At 47.5% G+C, this 16,371-nt stretch overlaps 1 protein-coding gene across 5 annotated transcripts in view; it reads right to left on the reverse strand.

Annotated features, from left to right (window-relative positions):
* Positions 1-9,593: 9,593 nt before the first annotated feature.
* Positions 9,594-16,371, reverse strand: part of TUNAR (transmembrane neural differentiation associated intracellular calcium regulator) — a 48,312-nt gene continuing 41,534 nt past the window's right edge. For all 5 annotated transcript variants that reach the window (XM_086708866.1, XM_086708867.1, XM_086708870.1 and 2 more), the window contains one exon: positions 9,594-12,097. In XM_086708866.1, coding sequence (XP_086564992.1) covers positions 11,912-12,097 — 186 coding nt within the window. In that variant the 3' untranslated portion in view covers positions 9,594-11,911. The remainder of the gene's footprint in view (positions 12,098-16,371) is intronic.

The raw sequence follows: 16,371 nt of genomic DNA on the forward strand, positions 1-16,371 counted from the left end.
TCCACATATGAGTGAAATCATATATTTGTCTTTCTCTGACTTATTTCGCTTAGCATAATACATTCTAGTTCCATCCATGTTGTTGCAAATGGCATGATTTCATTCTTTTATCGCCGAATAGTATTCCATTGTGTGTCTATATACGTGTGTGTGTGTGTGTGTGTGTGTGTGTGTGTACATGAGATCTTTATTCATTCATCAGTTGACGGACATTGGGCTCTTTCCATACTTTGGCTATTGTTGATAGCGCTGCTATAAACATTGGGGTGCATGTGTCCCTTTGAATCAGCATTTTTGTATCCTTTGGATATATACCTAATAGTGCAATTGCTGGGTTGTAGGGTAGTTATATTTTTAATTTTTGGAGTTTTGAGGAATCTCCATACTGTTTTCCAGAGTGGCTGCACCAGTTTACATTCCCATCAACAGTCAGTGTGGATTTTCAATTGAAAGAGCACTCTTGATGAAAAGACTTTAATTTTCCCATAAAACTGCTTTGGTACTTTTGTCAAAAATCAGTTGACCTAAGGACGCATGGGTGGCCCAGTTGGTTAATCATCCAACTCTTGGTTTTGGCTCAGATCATGATCTCATGGTTCGTGGGTTCCAGTCCCACATCGGGCTCTGCACTGACAGCACAGGGCCTGCTTGGGATTCTCTCTCCCTCTCTCTCTGCTTCTCCCCTGCTCATGCTCTCTTTCTAAATAAATAAGCAGTTGACTTATTAAGTATGAGTTTATTTCTGGCTTTTCTAGTCTGTTCTGTTGATCCCTTTGTCTCACTTTATACCAAGACTACAACATCTTGTTAACTGTAATTTCAAGTGGTCTTGAAGTTGAGTGGTTTAAATCCTCAGAATTGTTCTTCTTTTTAAAAGTTATTTTGGCTTAAAAAATTATTTTGGCTTTTATATGTCCTTTGAATTTCCATATTCATTTTAGAATCAGTTTGCCCATTACTACCCACAAAGGCTGCTGAACTTCGATAGAGATTGTGAGAATGAGTAGGTCAAACCTAGGGAAGACTGAAATTACCAATATTAGTCTTTGAATTCATGAATGTGGAGTCTGTCTCCATTTAGTTAGATCCTTTAAAATGTCTCTCAGCAAAAATCTGTAATTTCGATGAGCAGATGTTGGCCATATTTTTAAATTTATTCTTAATTACTTCAGATTTTTTGCACTGGTATTTTTCTCCCAATTCTAGGAAGGAAGCATTCATTTTTTTGACCAGTAATTACGATTTTATCTGTAGTTTTTCTTATTATACACATATTAACACATTAAGAAAGTTTGCTTATATTCCTAATTTGCCAAGACTTTTTTAAAAAAAATCATGAACGCGTATTGAATTTTGCCAACTGCATTTTCTATGTATACTGAGATGATCAGATGCTTTTCTCCTTTATTCCATGAATATGATGAACTACACTGATTGATTTTTATTTATTTATTTTTTTTAATTTTTTTTTTCAACATTTATTTATTTTTGGGACAGAGAGAGACAGAGCATGAACGGGGGAGGAGCAGAGACAGAGGGAGACACAGAATCGGAAACAGGCTCCAGGCTCTGAGCCATCAGCCCAGAGCCCGACGCGGGGCTCGAACTCACAGACCGTGAGATCGTGACCTGGCTGAAGTCGGACGCTCAACCGACTGCGCCACCCAGGCGCCCCAACACTGATTGATTTTTAAATGTTAAACCAACCTTGCATTTCTGAGAAGAACTGTACTTCGTCATAGCATATTATTTTTTTTATATATCGCTGTACGTGATTCGATAATTTTAGAAGGATTATTGCATCTATGTTTATGAGAGACAATAGTGTGTAGGGGCCCCTCCCATGTATTTCCCTTCTCTTGGGGATCAGTCCTGCATTGCTTGTTGCTTGATGATATTGAGGACAGCAGGCTGATATATTTTGTCTAGTTCTAGTTGTTTATGGACAGAAGGCTGGTCTGGTATCAGTTACTCCATCTGGCCAAAAGTAGGATGTCTGCTCAAATTTTTAAAATCCAGTAATTTGTTGACACGTTTGTGTCATTATAAATAAGGGTTCACTTTAGCACCTGATTTTGCCTTTGTAATTCTATGTTATTTTTCTAAAGGAGGGCCCCACACTGTAGAAACTATAGACCCCCAAAATGGAATCTGTCTCTCATTAAGACTATTTCCTTGGGGCGCCTGGGTGGCTCTGTTGGTTCAGCATCCGACTTCGGCTCAGGTCATGATCTCATGGTTCGTGAGTTCGAGCCCCCTGTCGGGCTCTGTGCTGTCAGGGCCAAGCCCGCTTTGGATACTCTGTCCCACTCTCTCTGTCCCTCCCCAATTCTTGCACACGCACGTTCTCTCTCTCTCTTTCTCAAAAACAAAACATTTTTAAAAAAGACTATTTTTTTGAATGAAAATAAGAGTTTCTACTCCCTTTCTTGGTGCTGTCTGCAGAGGTGGTAGCTATCTGCTACTCAGCTTTACGGCTGACCTCAGACCTCTGGTGAGGCCCAAGGTCATTAAAAAGGGGACCAAGAAGTTTATATGGCGCCAGGAGACTGACATGTCAAAATGAAGTGCAACTGGCAGGAACCCGGAAGCACGGACGATAGGGTGGGAAGAAGTTCAAGGGCCAGATCTTGGTGCCCAACATCACTGGTTACAGGAACAACAAGAAAACAAAGCCCATGCCACCCAGTGGCTTCTAGAAGTTCCTAGTCCACAACACCAAGGAGCTCGAAAGGCTACTGATGTGCAACAAATCTTACCACACAAAGATGGCTCGCGATGTCTCCTCCAAGGACCACAAAGCCATTGCGGAAAGAGCAGCCCAGCCGGCCGTCAGTCCCTAATCCTGATGCCAGGCCGCGCAGCAAAGCAAGTGAGTAGACAGACAGTTTATGTGTGTGTGGTATTTGTGTTAAGAAAACCATTGGAAAAAAGAGTTTATTGCACAAATCCAAAAAAAAAAAAAAAAAAAAAAAAAAAAGAGCTCCGTGAAAACCCAAGAGGAAGAATATGAGCACCGCCAGGTTCAGGAAAACTCCCAAGTTGGAGGGGTCGGAAATAGAAGCTTCTCCCTACCATGCTGTATGCACCTTGCTTTGCCTGTATTAGTCAGCTCTTGTGAGACCACCACGGAAGCTCAGTGTGGTTCAACAGTCCCATCTTATTTCTCATCAAGGTCTTCAGGTTGGCGAGGGTGGCTCAGGCTGCAGGCTGTCCAGGGAATTCTGATCACGGTGGCTCATTTTCAGACTCAGGCTGCAGGGGCAGCAGAAACCCAGAGTATATTCTGACTGTGTTGGAAGGTCTAAAGGGAAAATCTAAATGCAGAAGCAAATTCTAAACCCCTACTTGGATCATGCCCACTAGCGTCCCTTTAGCCCCAGCAAGTTATGTAGCCAAACCCACAACAAAGTCTGGAGAATTAACTATGGGAGGTGGGAAGAGAAAAGAGTGTATACGATATCACTGTATAGGAGTGAAGAATCAGAACCCATAATTCAATCTACCACACTGTCCATGTTTCATTCGTTTGTTCTGATCACTGTATTCAAGACTTCAGGCTGTGTGTATGGTCCCTAAGTTTTTCCCAGCCCTCCCTACGTCATGAAAACTCTCAGTATATTTTATCTTTCTGACGAGATTTTTCCTGGAAACTCCTATTTATGAATCAGAGCCCTGTCAGTGGAAAGGCCACCTTTGGGTCACTCATCCGTCCCCGGACCTTTGGTGGCTATTCCTGAGCAAAGAAGAGTCTGGCACAGCTTCCTGCAGAGGAATATTGGGGAGGCAGCCTCGACTAGAAGGGGAAGTTGGGCACAGGTGGCATCATGACTGGCATATCCCGTGACAGGGACCGTGCTGGGTAAATCATAACGTCTGCAGCAGACTTTTCTCAAAGATTCTTCCACTTGGGAGGAAGCATGGGGAGTGCTGATGGGGGCACAGTGGTGGAGGATATAGCAAAGAGTGGAGTATACTGGTCCTTTGTGGGAAGCCTGGGGCTAAGGTAACTGATGGAGGCAAAGTGATATTTAAAATATCTACTCATCAAAACAAACCAATAAATAAATAAAATATCTACTCATCTATGTGGCATGGGAACTAGCTAATGAGAAGGGGCTACCAACAATAAATCTTGGTATGCCGCTATCTATTCCTGAAGATACTATTCAGGTAGCATTGCCCCCTCTAAAAGAAGTGCTTCGACATTTGTCCCAAGGTCATGCAGCTTGTAAGTAGCAGAACCTTGTATTACATAAAAAATGTAGCCCATACACTTACACTGGGAGAACAGATTTACTAAACTGATGACAAGAAAATCAAAGTTCAAAAACATCAAGATTCTGGTCCAAGATCTATAGACTGATCAGTAGCATATTTGGGACTTGAACACAGATTTGTCAGGTTCTGAACCTGACCTTCATTTCTGGATGACTTCCTGGCTCTCAGAAAAAGCTAAGGGGTGGTCATTGGTGAGGAGTGAGCGATAGACTTTCTGCACATGCTCATGATTCAAATGCCCAAAGAAATGGACTTACCCACAGAGTTTTCCAGAGAGAAGTGAGATGAGAAAGAACTATTGCCCAGTTCTGGTGGCCGAGCCAACATCAAACCAGAACGCCCCACGGAAGCTAAGTTCACACATCTCTTTAATATTGAGGCAGAGTTGGGGCGCCTGGGTGGCGCAGTCGGTTAAGCGTCCGACTTCAGCCAGGTCACGATCTTGCGGTCCGTGAGTTTGAGCCCCGCGTCAGGCTCTGGCTGATGGCTCGGAGCCTGGAGCCTGTTTCCAATTCTGTGTCTCCCTCTCTCTCTGCCCCTCCCCCGTTCATGCTCTGTCTCTCTCTGTCCCAAAAATAAATAAACGTTAAAAAAAATAAAATAAAATAAAAAAAAAATATTGAGGCAGAGTCTTAGAACTTCAGAACCCAAAGTTCTACAGCAGAGTCTTCAGAACTAAAAACACTGACGTGGGCTCCTCAGGATGAAAAACAAAGTTACCAATGAAAAAACGTGGCCAACTAAGGTCAGATAATGACCTCAGAGGCTGGGAAAACAGGGGGTCAGATGGCAAGAAGCAGGGAGGGTGATAGCAACCACAGGAAGGACAGTCACTCTGTGGGACATTGCTGGACCCCTGCTCCAATAATTATAAATACAAGTCTCTTTGGGAGCTGACTCAGGGTTTGGGTAAGCCAACCATGTATGGACTCCAGTGGCACCTACACGTGTATTCTGGAACACGCAGGTATGTGAAGAAGTACCTGAAATTGACCTTTCCTGGGCTGGATTTCCCACAGATTAAGTGACCTACAGGCATCTCAGCAGCTTTGATTTGTGGCTGGTCCCCATCAATGGGTCATCGTTGGTCTGTGCCTTTGGCCTTTCACGACAGAAGGGGCCCCTTTCTGATTAAGGGAAAGATGGCAGCTTATGGGTAAGGAAGATCTGAGGAGTCATCTTTGGGTCTTGCCAGAATTAAGGCTGACCCACCTCTCTGCTCGTTCTAACTTTGATTTCTTTGGTCCCAATGAGATAGATGCTAGTTAAGGAACCTGTGCCTTTATTTCTTTACCAACTGCAATGCTTAGGACTGTTCAGCTGTTACCCACAGCTTCCTGCCCTTGGCTGAGAGATGGGATGCTCAGAACAGGACACTGAGTTGTGCTGTCCTCCCAGTGACCAGGACAGACAATGGAGTTGAAAGCCCCAGCTTTAAGGCCAAGTTTACCTACCCGGCAGGCTGTCCCAGGCAGGGAGGTGTGCTGACCTTGGATTACCCTGCTGTGGATGCATCTGATCTCTTATTTTGCAAAATTCCCCCATTATTGTCTACCCGTAGAACACACACCTCTTAACAAAGGGTCTTGTAGGGAAAGGTTTGCAGATATCTTGTGACCTTCTCTCTCAGAGCAATAACGTGGCCCTTCTGCCGGGAGTGTGCACAGTTTTGTGTGACTTGTTTACGAACGGTGGAAAATATCAGCAGTCTGCCCATTCCATCTGCTTCCCATGACAGAGAAGAATCGTCAGGTAGTGATGTCCAGCAGCCCCTCCCCCCCCCCCCCCCCAGCTCACAAAGGGGTCTTTCTGGGGACGGCCCACCATAGAAATTCTGCCCTTAGGGAGGGGGAAGCCACTCAATCCGCTAGGAGAGCACTGTCAGAGGAGGAATCAGGAATCTGGCCTCTGGAACTCTCTTCCCAATGTGTGGCCGCAGCCAGTCTGGGCTCCTGAAGTAGCTATCAGGGAAGTGCTTACGTGGCGGATGGGATTGTTTCTGGCAGAGAACAAGGAAACCGGGAAGCGAGCGGGTTTCCTGATGCTCTGCGGGCAGCCGACGGGGAAGAGAGAGCCCTAAGACTAAGCACGGTTGATGGCAACATTCACAGGAAAGTGAGCTGAGGCGGGGGGCTGCTTAGAGGAGAAGGAGGAAAAGGGAGGAAACACAAGAGGGAGAAAGAGAAATACGGAGAGAAGGGGGCAGGAGCGGGGGAGGATGACGGCGAGAGACACTCTAACTGAAAGACTTCCTGCGAGGTCATATACAGTTGGTGCCAAGACGGGGCACTTGTTCTCCCAGGCATTCTGCTGGGAGCTGTAGCTGCACTGTCTCATTGGACTTTCCTAATGACCTGGGATCGGGGTGTTACTGTCAGCTTTGGATAGATGAGGGAAGCCAGCTGAAGAGACAGAGACTACACCTAAGACCAGCACAACCACCTGGGTCCCGGGCTCCTGGCCCAGGTCGACATCTGGTTCCATCTGCCTCACTGCCTCCAAATATGCCTGATCACCTGGGAGGCCCTGTAAAGACGGGGGCCAGGCTCCACTCTGGAGCTGGGATCTGGGAGAGGGTGTATGTTTCCTGAGCATCTAGGGGTATCCCACCGTCTCTTTTGTTTGGGCAAGTGACTTCCGCAGATACTGTCCTTGTAGCTGTGGTGAAGGATACCACTGAGACCACTCAAAGGGGTCACGGGAAGGTAAGGGAAAAATGCTCGGGCTGCTTTTGAGAAGGCTTAGAGGTTGGTTGATAGCCATACTGTTGACAACCTGACGGTCCAACAGTAAGAAAACAGGGACACGGGTGATGCTACATCTAAACAGCAGGATCCCAAGATTCATTGATACGCGACCATAGTCCGGATTGTTAATGACAACGTATCTGGGAGCAATGTTCATAGCATGGCGCCATTTGTATAAATTATAGTTTCTACCTCCTCCCGAGGAAGTGTCTGGATGGCTGTTGACGATGGCCGTCTGGAATGCCTTTGGACCCAGCCAATACGAGGAACAGAGAAAGCTGTCCATTATAACAGGGAATGTGGGGACAATGACCTAAAGACTGTGCCTTGCCGGGGTGCCTGGGTGGCTCAGTCGGTTAAGCGGCCGACTTGAGCTCAGGTCACGATCTCGAGGTCCGTGAGTTTGAGCCCCGCGTCAGGCTCTGGGCTGATGGCTCAGAGCCTGGAGCCTGCTTCGGATTCTGTGTCTCCCTCTCTCTCTGCCCCTCCCCTATTCATGCTCTGTCTCTCTCTGTCTCAAAAATAAATAAAACGTTAAAAAATAACCATTAAAAAAGAAGACTGTGCCTTGCCTAAACGTGACACTACTTTAATATTTCAAGGAAAATGGTCTCTCCAAACAGATACACAGTCCACCTGGTCTATAATGTATACACTAAATATCATCTTGATTCTGGGTGGTGATCGCTGGAGATTATTTTAATTTTTTAAAAAATGTATAGAATGTTTTAAAAATTGCAATTCTTTTCGGCTGGGACTATGCATGTGTGATTCATGGAAAGACAGACAAGGATGAAAGATGGGACTGAGCTGCTGGGTCAACTGGCCCCCTTCTGTCGCGGCATGAAGAGGTCTCAGCCCCCGCTATGCAGGAGGGCCCCCCAAAGCTGTGCTCCTTGGGGTTAGGATGGCACATTATGGGCGATAAGGTGGGGGCAGAACTCAGGGTTCGCGGAGAAACCGTTTGCTTTGCACAGAAATCACAGAAACAGGCAGTGGGAAAAGAGCTTTGTGGTCCATGTAGTATCCATGAAAGTCTTTAAAAAAAAAAAAAAAACAGTCTCTATAAACTTTCCCCAGACTTCCCTGGACATCTCTGGACTCGTGAGCTACGTGACTTGAGGGGACTTGATCCTGTCTGGGTTTCAGATGGTTTCCTGGGTTAAAAAAAAAAAAAGGAAAAAAATCTTCGGGAAAGGGTCTCTGCCCTGCCCTTCCCCCATCCCGTAGAATCAGAGGGACCCCAAAGGCCTCCTCTGCCTTCCCAGGGTGTAGGTCCCTCTCACTGAACTTGGAAGGTCTTTGAGGCATCCTATGTCCTCCACTGAATCTCAGGCTCCCCCAGGGATCTTTCTTTCGGGGTCTCAATGCCGTTCTTGGGCTGCAGTGGGGAAGACCGTGCTTGGGACTTAGGCTCAGCGCCTTGCTGCGTGACCTCACAGTCCTCGTGCCTTTGCCAAGTCAACTCACCTTGCAGGCCACACTTTCTGCATCAGTTAAGTGAGGTAAACATATATCCACCTGATGGGATTAGGGGGCTAGCATCACCCCCATTTCCAGGGGAGGAAAACCAGGGATCCCAGATCATAAGAGCCAGAAATGGGGTTCAAGCCACAGGCAAGCACCTCGCATCTCCGAACCTAGGCTTCCAGGATCCGGCTTTCGGCTTTCGGAGGTCCCCCCTGCAGGGGTTGAAGCGAAAGGCATCCATTCAGCTGTGCTGCCTGGGCCAGCTGTGGGGAGATCAGAGCGAGGCAGGGCTGGTGGGAAGCGTTGGGCCCCGAGCCCGAAGTGGCCAGATTCCAGCAAGCTCACCCCCACACCTTGGGCCACGCGAGGTGTGGAGCCAGAAGGTCCGATTCCACTTTTCCCGACCGTGGTGCAACCTTGGTGGAATCGATTAGCTTTTTTGAGAGCCGCTGCCTTCATCGTGTAAAATGGGGAGAAAGATGCACGTCTCATGGGGTGGTTGTGAGCCCTGCACCCCCCGCCCCCGCCTCCAGTAGGATGGGCGCAATGTGCTGGGCGTGGTTGTGATCGCTGTTATTAATCCCCGGGCTGGGCTCTGTGCGTGCGTGAAACTGGAGACCCGAGGCCATGGTGGCCTCTCCCTTCCCCGTTCCCTGAAGATGCCCCTAGACCCTCGGGAAGCTGTGGGTCTGCCCAGTCTGCGCTCCTGGGTCCTGCTACATGAGGGTGGAAATAAGACCACGCAGGCCAGAGACACGGGCCAGAGCGCCTCCCCTCGGCCCGGCAGGCACTGAATGGGCAGCTTTATTTCCGGGCTCTGGATTATGATGATCTCGAAGAATCATCTGGAGGCTGATCCGAGGGCTGGAAGGGCAGTTTCCCACCCTCACCCAATAAATTTCAAATGAGTATACTTGAAAAATCACGGGGGCTTCTACGGCCCAAACCAAACAGGTCTGCTTAACAGAATCACATTCAGGTGTTTGGTTTTTTTTTAAATAAAATAAAAAATAAGTATAGACAAAGGAATGACAGTGAATGACGTTTGAAAATACCACAGTGTTAAAAAAAAAAAAAAAAAGACATTGGTAGTATTTTTTTTAATCCATTGCACCTTTATTGTTTACTCTGTTCACTGTTCAGAATTTTCATACAGTCTTTCCAGAATCACACACAACCTGGTAGATGGCTCCCTCCCCCTGACAGCCCATTTTATTCCCAACCAGCCTCCTCTTGTCCCTCGTCCTTACTTGTATGATATTCTGCCAGTGTCCAAGGAGTTCCCAAGGGTTATTTCTTTTTATGGAGGAAGGGGGGGGGTGAGATGTGCAGAACTGGACTTTCACAAAGCCATCGGGTTTGTGAATGACCCTGAGGGCCCTTTCTTTCCTGCGTCTTCCCCTCCTGTGCATCATTTCTCTCTCCAGCAGCCCCGCAGCCCTCACTGGGCTAAGGAATCGGGCAGATCCGGGCAGATTCAGCCACAATGTCTCGGGGAAGTTTCCTGATCTCTCGGAGCTCTTTCTTCTACAAATGGTGGGAAAAGAGCCCCTCCCATCTCGCAGGGGGATTACAGGGTTATAGGGGGATTTCAGTGACCTAAGGAATATAAAGTCTCTGGCACACAGTGTGCCCTAAATGCATGTCTACTTCCTTCTGGGAGGGAAGAGAAGACACCTGATGAATACTGTCAGAGTCAGGTGCTCGGGGGCATCTGCTTTATAAAAGAACCTGGTCCCTTAAAAGAGCACAAGAAGTGACTCTCTAATGGTGGAATTTCAGACACCACAACAAGGGGAGGGAGAGATCTGGCGGTAGCGACCCCCTGGGCATCATTTGAACCCAACTAGGCGAGCTGCTGCTTCTTTCATCCACGGGCAAGTCTGGCACCGGCAAAAGGAACCGTGACCCTCTTTGTCAGGGTATGTCGCCACAGCCAGGCAAAGGCCCTTCTCAGGGAGCCAGGAGCAGAGGGCAAATTTGTATATATTCACCCATCCCTACCAGGGAGGAAGTAGCTTTGTGTGGCTGTAAACCAGGAGCTTTAAGAAGCACAGCAATCTTTTAGGGTGATCATTGCATCCCCTTCTAGTGCCCTTAAAAAGTCACCTGTCATGGGGGTGTCCTTGCAGAGCCCGAAAGAGCCACGTGAGCTCTCATGCTGGACAACCCACGTGCCATTTACACCCCACCTCCTTTGAAAAAGGTCCCAGGCAGCGCGCTAACGAAGGAAGGAATTATGCCCCTGTGCTGGCCTTCCCTCCTCGTTCTCCCTAACGTGCACGGTATGTGGCCGCTAAAGTAAAAATCTGATCAATGTCACCAGAATGAAAAAATAATGCTGGCAATAAGAAGCCGACGATTCCGTCCTAGAGTTGATCTGTGAACGTAGCTGCCCTCTCCTCTTCAATGACAGTCCTTTTTACGTTTCTTCGAAGCTGATCTATCGCTCAGTCCTCGTTCATGCAAAATTCTCAGTAAGGATATGGTACGACTAAGGTCCACATGCCCACAATCGTTTTAGAGCTCCCATATAACAACAAAAAGCCGCTCAACGGACAATCTTAAAACATGCATCCACCAGGACCAGGGCTGGTACTATGGAAAAATGTCCTCCAGACCAAAGAGAGAGAGAGAGAGAGAGAGAGAGAGAAGGGGGGGGGGGAAGGGAAAAGATTCAAGATGTTCGAAGCAGGACTAGAATGGCTATACCACACAACACCTGCAGTCTACAGGGCGAAGCAGATAAAACCAACGAAAGCTCGAGGACTCGAGGAGCGCCTCTCCAAATATTTGGTTCATGCTAAAAAATAGAGCACATTTATTAAAAATATATATTTATAAACGTTGATATGAACAGATACACACGTCAAGCCAATGAAAAAAGAAAAATAAGTTATCTCCCCAGTATCAAATAGTTAGCCACTTTTGATGGATGGGATTCTGTCAAAGGGTTGCCCCTGTGGTTTCTCGTCCCGAACGGCTCGTCGTCGAGTTAAGGTGAAGCCCGTGTCCCAGGAGACGCACCGACGAGCCTCGCCCGCCCTGTTACTCCTTTCCAATGTGTGAAATCCATCAGAGACCCGGGGTGAGGAGTTTCTGCACCCATCCGCTCACCCATGGCGTCAAAGGCTGGTCTTCTGAGTGTTCTTTCGGGCCCCGGGCCAAAGACGTTGAGTTCCTTGTCGTGTGAATGAGTTTTGTTGGGTTCATTGTGCTTTAGTGTCTGCTCTTTGTAGCAGGAGTGGTTTGTTTTTGTGACCTCTTCTACAGTTCGAAGGTGCATTTGCTTGAGCAGCGTGTGTAGGTCAGGCCTGCTCGCTTGCACGGCAGCATCCGATCAGTCACCTGCCGACACACAGGACTCCCGTCATTCGGCCATCCCCGAGGCCCCTCAGCACCCTCTGAGCCATTCACAGAGTGGTGTATATGTATACAAATATGATAACAATCAGGTTCAGAATGGTCCCGATAATCCCCAGCATCGCCAAGACGCTCTCTTCCTTACTCTCTCTCTCCTGGCCTCCTCTGTCCTCATCATTTCCACTCGTGATTACCATCTTGGTGGCAAACGTCTTTATCTTCCGCCCCAGGCTAACCTGTAAAGGAAAGAGGCAGCACAAAAGACGATCATTTATGAGCATCCTCTCCACGGCAGGGCAGAGCCGGGGCGGAGGGGAGGGGATTTCATGCCTGGGCACTAGACCGTGCGTGGGAGTGAAAAATCACCCAGGGATCCCATCCTGGGACACGCCGCTCTGAGCCACGGAGCAGTAGCAGAGCACGGCTTGTCAATTTCAAGGGTGACTGTCCTGACACTGGCTCGAAGAGATCGGCCCAGGAGTCCAGCCTGGGTCCACCTTTTCTACCAAGCTTGACCTCTCCCCTCTTCCTTGAAGCAGAGAACAGAAGCTACTGCACAGCAGTTGAACGAAAACACAGGCTCCCTCCACGGCAGCGGGAATTTTACGTGCATTCACGTCCTACATCACACCCCAGAAACGTCCCATCCTGCATATGTACAAAGAGGGGTTCCTACACACGACAGGAGCACTGGCTGCCACGTGGGCAGGGGTGGTCGGGACCCAGGGAAGGTGACTCACTGGGGCCAGAAGGACGGCAAGAGGATGAGAAGACTACCGTAAGAAACTCTAGCAGGAGTCTGAGTTGGAAAGTTCCTTGGCGTTAAAGGGACACATCTTGTACAACGGGGCTGGGCACCTGTGCACTTGGGGACGTGGGCGAGACGCTCCTACAAGCTCCGTTTGTGACAGCAGAGGACCAGAAGCCACCCAAACGTGCATCAAGTGTAGAACAGATGGACCCGTGGTGGTCCGCCCACTAGACACGTCTGGACGTGATGGAATATTATACGGCAGTGAAATGAACGAGCTGAGGGCACCTGTGACAAGGTGGAAAAAGCCCCAGCATGTGATGCAGAAGACTTTGTGCAGCAGGAGTCAAACCACAAACGCTGAGAACAGGCACAACCAAACAAGATAGTGTTTAGAGACGCGTACAGGAAAAAGCCTTGGTTTTCGAGCATAATTCGTTCCGGAAACATGCCTGTAATCCAAAGCACTTGTATATCAAAGCGAATTTCAAGAACCACTGGCTCAGTCGTGATCATGTGACGTCCCGCGTCACGTACTACGCGCACTGCAAGACATCGCTCGTTTATCAAGTTAACATTTGTGAGCAATGTTTGCTCGTCTTGCGGAACACTCGCAGAACACGTTACTTGCGATCCGAGGTGCTACCGTGTTTGGTTTTTAGACAAAGCAAGCGAATAATTAACGCAAAATTCAGGAGAGAGGCTTCTCACAGGCGAGGACGAAGAGGGAGGCCATTTGGAAGGAGCACCAAGAACCTTCAATACACTGGCCACTTGCCCTTTGTTAAGCTGGGTGGGGGACACCTGGCTGTTCATTTTTTCCTCATTATCTTTTGAACTGTATTCATAGGTTCCAGATTTTTTTCTTGTATGAGGCATTTTGCAGTAACCGAAATCATTTCTTTTTTTTTTAATTTTTTTCACCTTTAATAGCTCTAAAAGCTAATTGTTTAGATTTTTAAAAAATATTATAGGGTTTATAACAAATGTAGAACTAAAATACATGTGATAAGAATAGCACAGAAAGTGGAGATAGTAAATCTGTTGTAAGGATCTTATATTTCAGGGGCACCTGGCTGGCTCAGTCGGTAGAACACGCGACTCTTGATCGTGGAGTCGTGAGTTCAAGAGCCACCTTGGGGGTAGAGTTTACTTAAAAAAATAATAACAATGATGAGCAAATAAATAATAAAAATTAACATTAAGGATCTTATATTTTATGTGAAGTACTTTAATAGGATTTAGAGATCGATGGTGGTAAGTTAACAAAGACTGGAGCAACTCCTAAAAAAAAGGAAAAAGTAGAAGAGCTAGTCAGCCAATAGTGGAGATAAAAACTGAACTGTAAGATATAATCAATTAGTCCAAAAAAAAAAAAAAAACCCAGGATAAAAGAAAAGAGGAGCAAAGAACAGATGAGACAAATAGAAAACCACTACAAGAAAACCGTTTTCCACCAGCCACTAATCTGAACCGTATGTAAAAAACGATCAGTGTGTGTGTCACGGCAGCAGCTTGTCTACTTGATGGGATGGGACTCAGACCAGGCCAGCACCCCACCTCACCCCGGGTGCACTTCCTCCTTTACAGCCAGGAAGTGTTTCAGGCTCCGGCATTGTGATGGTTAATTTTATGCGTCACGTTGCCTGGGTCGTGGGGTGCCCTGACATCTGTCAAACATTATTTGGGGCGACTCCATGAAGCTTTTTCTGGATGACATTCACATGCGAATGGAGAGACTGAGGATAGCAGATGGCTCCTCCTGAAGTGGGTGGGCCTCACCTAATCAGCCAAAGACCCAAAGAGAGCAAAAGGGCTGAGTAGGAGGAGTTTCTCCGGCCTGCCTGCCTCTGAGCTGGGGCATCACTTTCCCTGCCTTTGAATTCAAACTGAAACGCTGATTCTTCCTGGGTCTTGAGCTTGTTAGCCTTTGTCCTGAAACTAAACCCATCGGCTCTCCTGAGTCTCCTAGCTGCTGACTCACCCTGCAGATCTCGAAACTCGCCAGCCTCCATCATGACATGGGCTGATTCCTTACAATAAATCTCTTTTTATCTGTATGTATCTGTCTATCCATCTATCATCAATCTACCATCCATCTTGTTGTATCTGTTTCTCCGGAGAACTAATACAGGGGTCAGAAGATATCTCAGGGCAAATACCCGGGAAGCATCACAAACAGGAATCCAGGAAGGTGGAGGGTGTGGTTGCAAAGTGAATTATCTACACATCTCTTCCCCTGGGCCTGCGAATCCCCAAAAGGGCTGGGTAAGGCCGTGTGGATCAAGTCTAGATTTGGAGCCCAGTACATGCGAACAGGTGTCTGTGTCAGGGACAGACAGACAATGAGTGAAGACAGGGGAATTAATGCAGCGTGAATGCATGCACAAATGAGTGGATAAATGTCTTGAAGCGAAGTCCCATTTCGTTCACAGCTTTAGTATAACCAGACAGGCTCAGGCTAGGCCAAGCTTCCGGCTGGATCTATTCGATTGTCTTTCTTCTTTTTCCTAGTACGGTTTTTAATGATGCATAATACACACACAGAAAAGTGCACAGACTTTAAATGTATAGCTTGACAAATGTTCCCACCTGTTTAGCTAGCATCAAGATCAAGAAATAGAACCTTCCAGAACCCCAGGAGGCCCCCGTGGCACCCTATTCCATTTACTATCTTTTCTGCCTTCTCCCCCTCCGCCCCCCCCCAAAAAAAACCCACTACCCTGGTTTCTACACCCTAGGTTAGTTCTGCGTGTCTATAAATTTTACACGAATAGAATCATACAACACATCCTTATTCTCCCCCTCAGTCCTATGCTGGTGAAATTCACCTGTGTTGCGTGTAGCTTGTGGCTCATTCATTCTTACTGAGAACAGTACCCCATTATATAAACAGACCCATGATTTATGTCTCTATTTACTGCTGATGGACATTTGGATTTCTTCCAGTCTGAAGCCATCATGCTGCTCGGAACGTTCTTGCACACGTCTGCTGGCAAACGTTAAAAGCGTGCATTTCCCCCAACGTTTTACATACAAGTTTTCAACATAAAGAAAAAAAAATTTCCAGCGAGCACCCACACACACACCATCGGAATGCCACCATGAACAGGTTACGACACTTGCTTTAGCAACTATCTGTGCGCCTACCCGTCCATCTTCCTTTTTGGGTGTATTTCAAAATAAACTGCAAATATGATTACACGTCTGCTTAAATCCTGCAGCATGCATGGGTTAACTAGCGTTCAATATTTGCTTGCAATTTTCCTTTTGATGTAAAACTTGTACGTGTGCGATGTCCTACTGGCTACCTGAGCCCGGGAGAGGAACCGCTGAGGTATAGGGCGTGCACGTGTTGGGGTTTACTAGATGGTGCTCGACGGTCCCCCAAAGGGGTTGCGTCCACTTGCTTGTTTGTGAGTGCTAGAGTGATGATCGTCTCTTTTCTTCTGGTCACTCCATAGCCCAGCCTCTGCACCAAGTCACGAGAAGGTGCAAGAACTTTAGAAACCCACTCCTTTCTCTGCTCTGGACAGACATCTAGCCAATGAGTAGCCGTTATCTCCTTAGAGGGTCTCTTGTGGCTTGGAGTCTCTTTAGCTGGACCTTGAGCCCCAAGAGAGCAAGCTGTTGAAAGTTCACCTCCAAGCACGGTGCCCGGCGTGGGCCGGGCGCTGGGAGAAGCGTGCAGAATGAATGTGTACTGCGGACGGACGGGCATCTCCCGGTCTCTGCAGGGCAGGGAATGCATCACCACGG

Source organism: Puma concolor, chromosome B3 (genome assembly GCF_028749965.1).
Source record: "Puma concolor isolate L17-30 chromosome B3, mPumCon1.1.hap2, whole genome shotgun sequence".
Classification (NCBI taxonomy): Eukaryota; Metazoa; Chordata; class Mammalia; order Carnivora; family Felidae; genus Puma; species Puma concolor.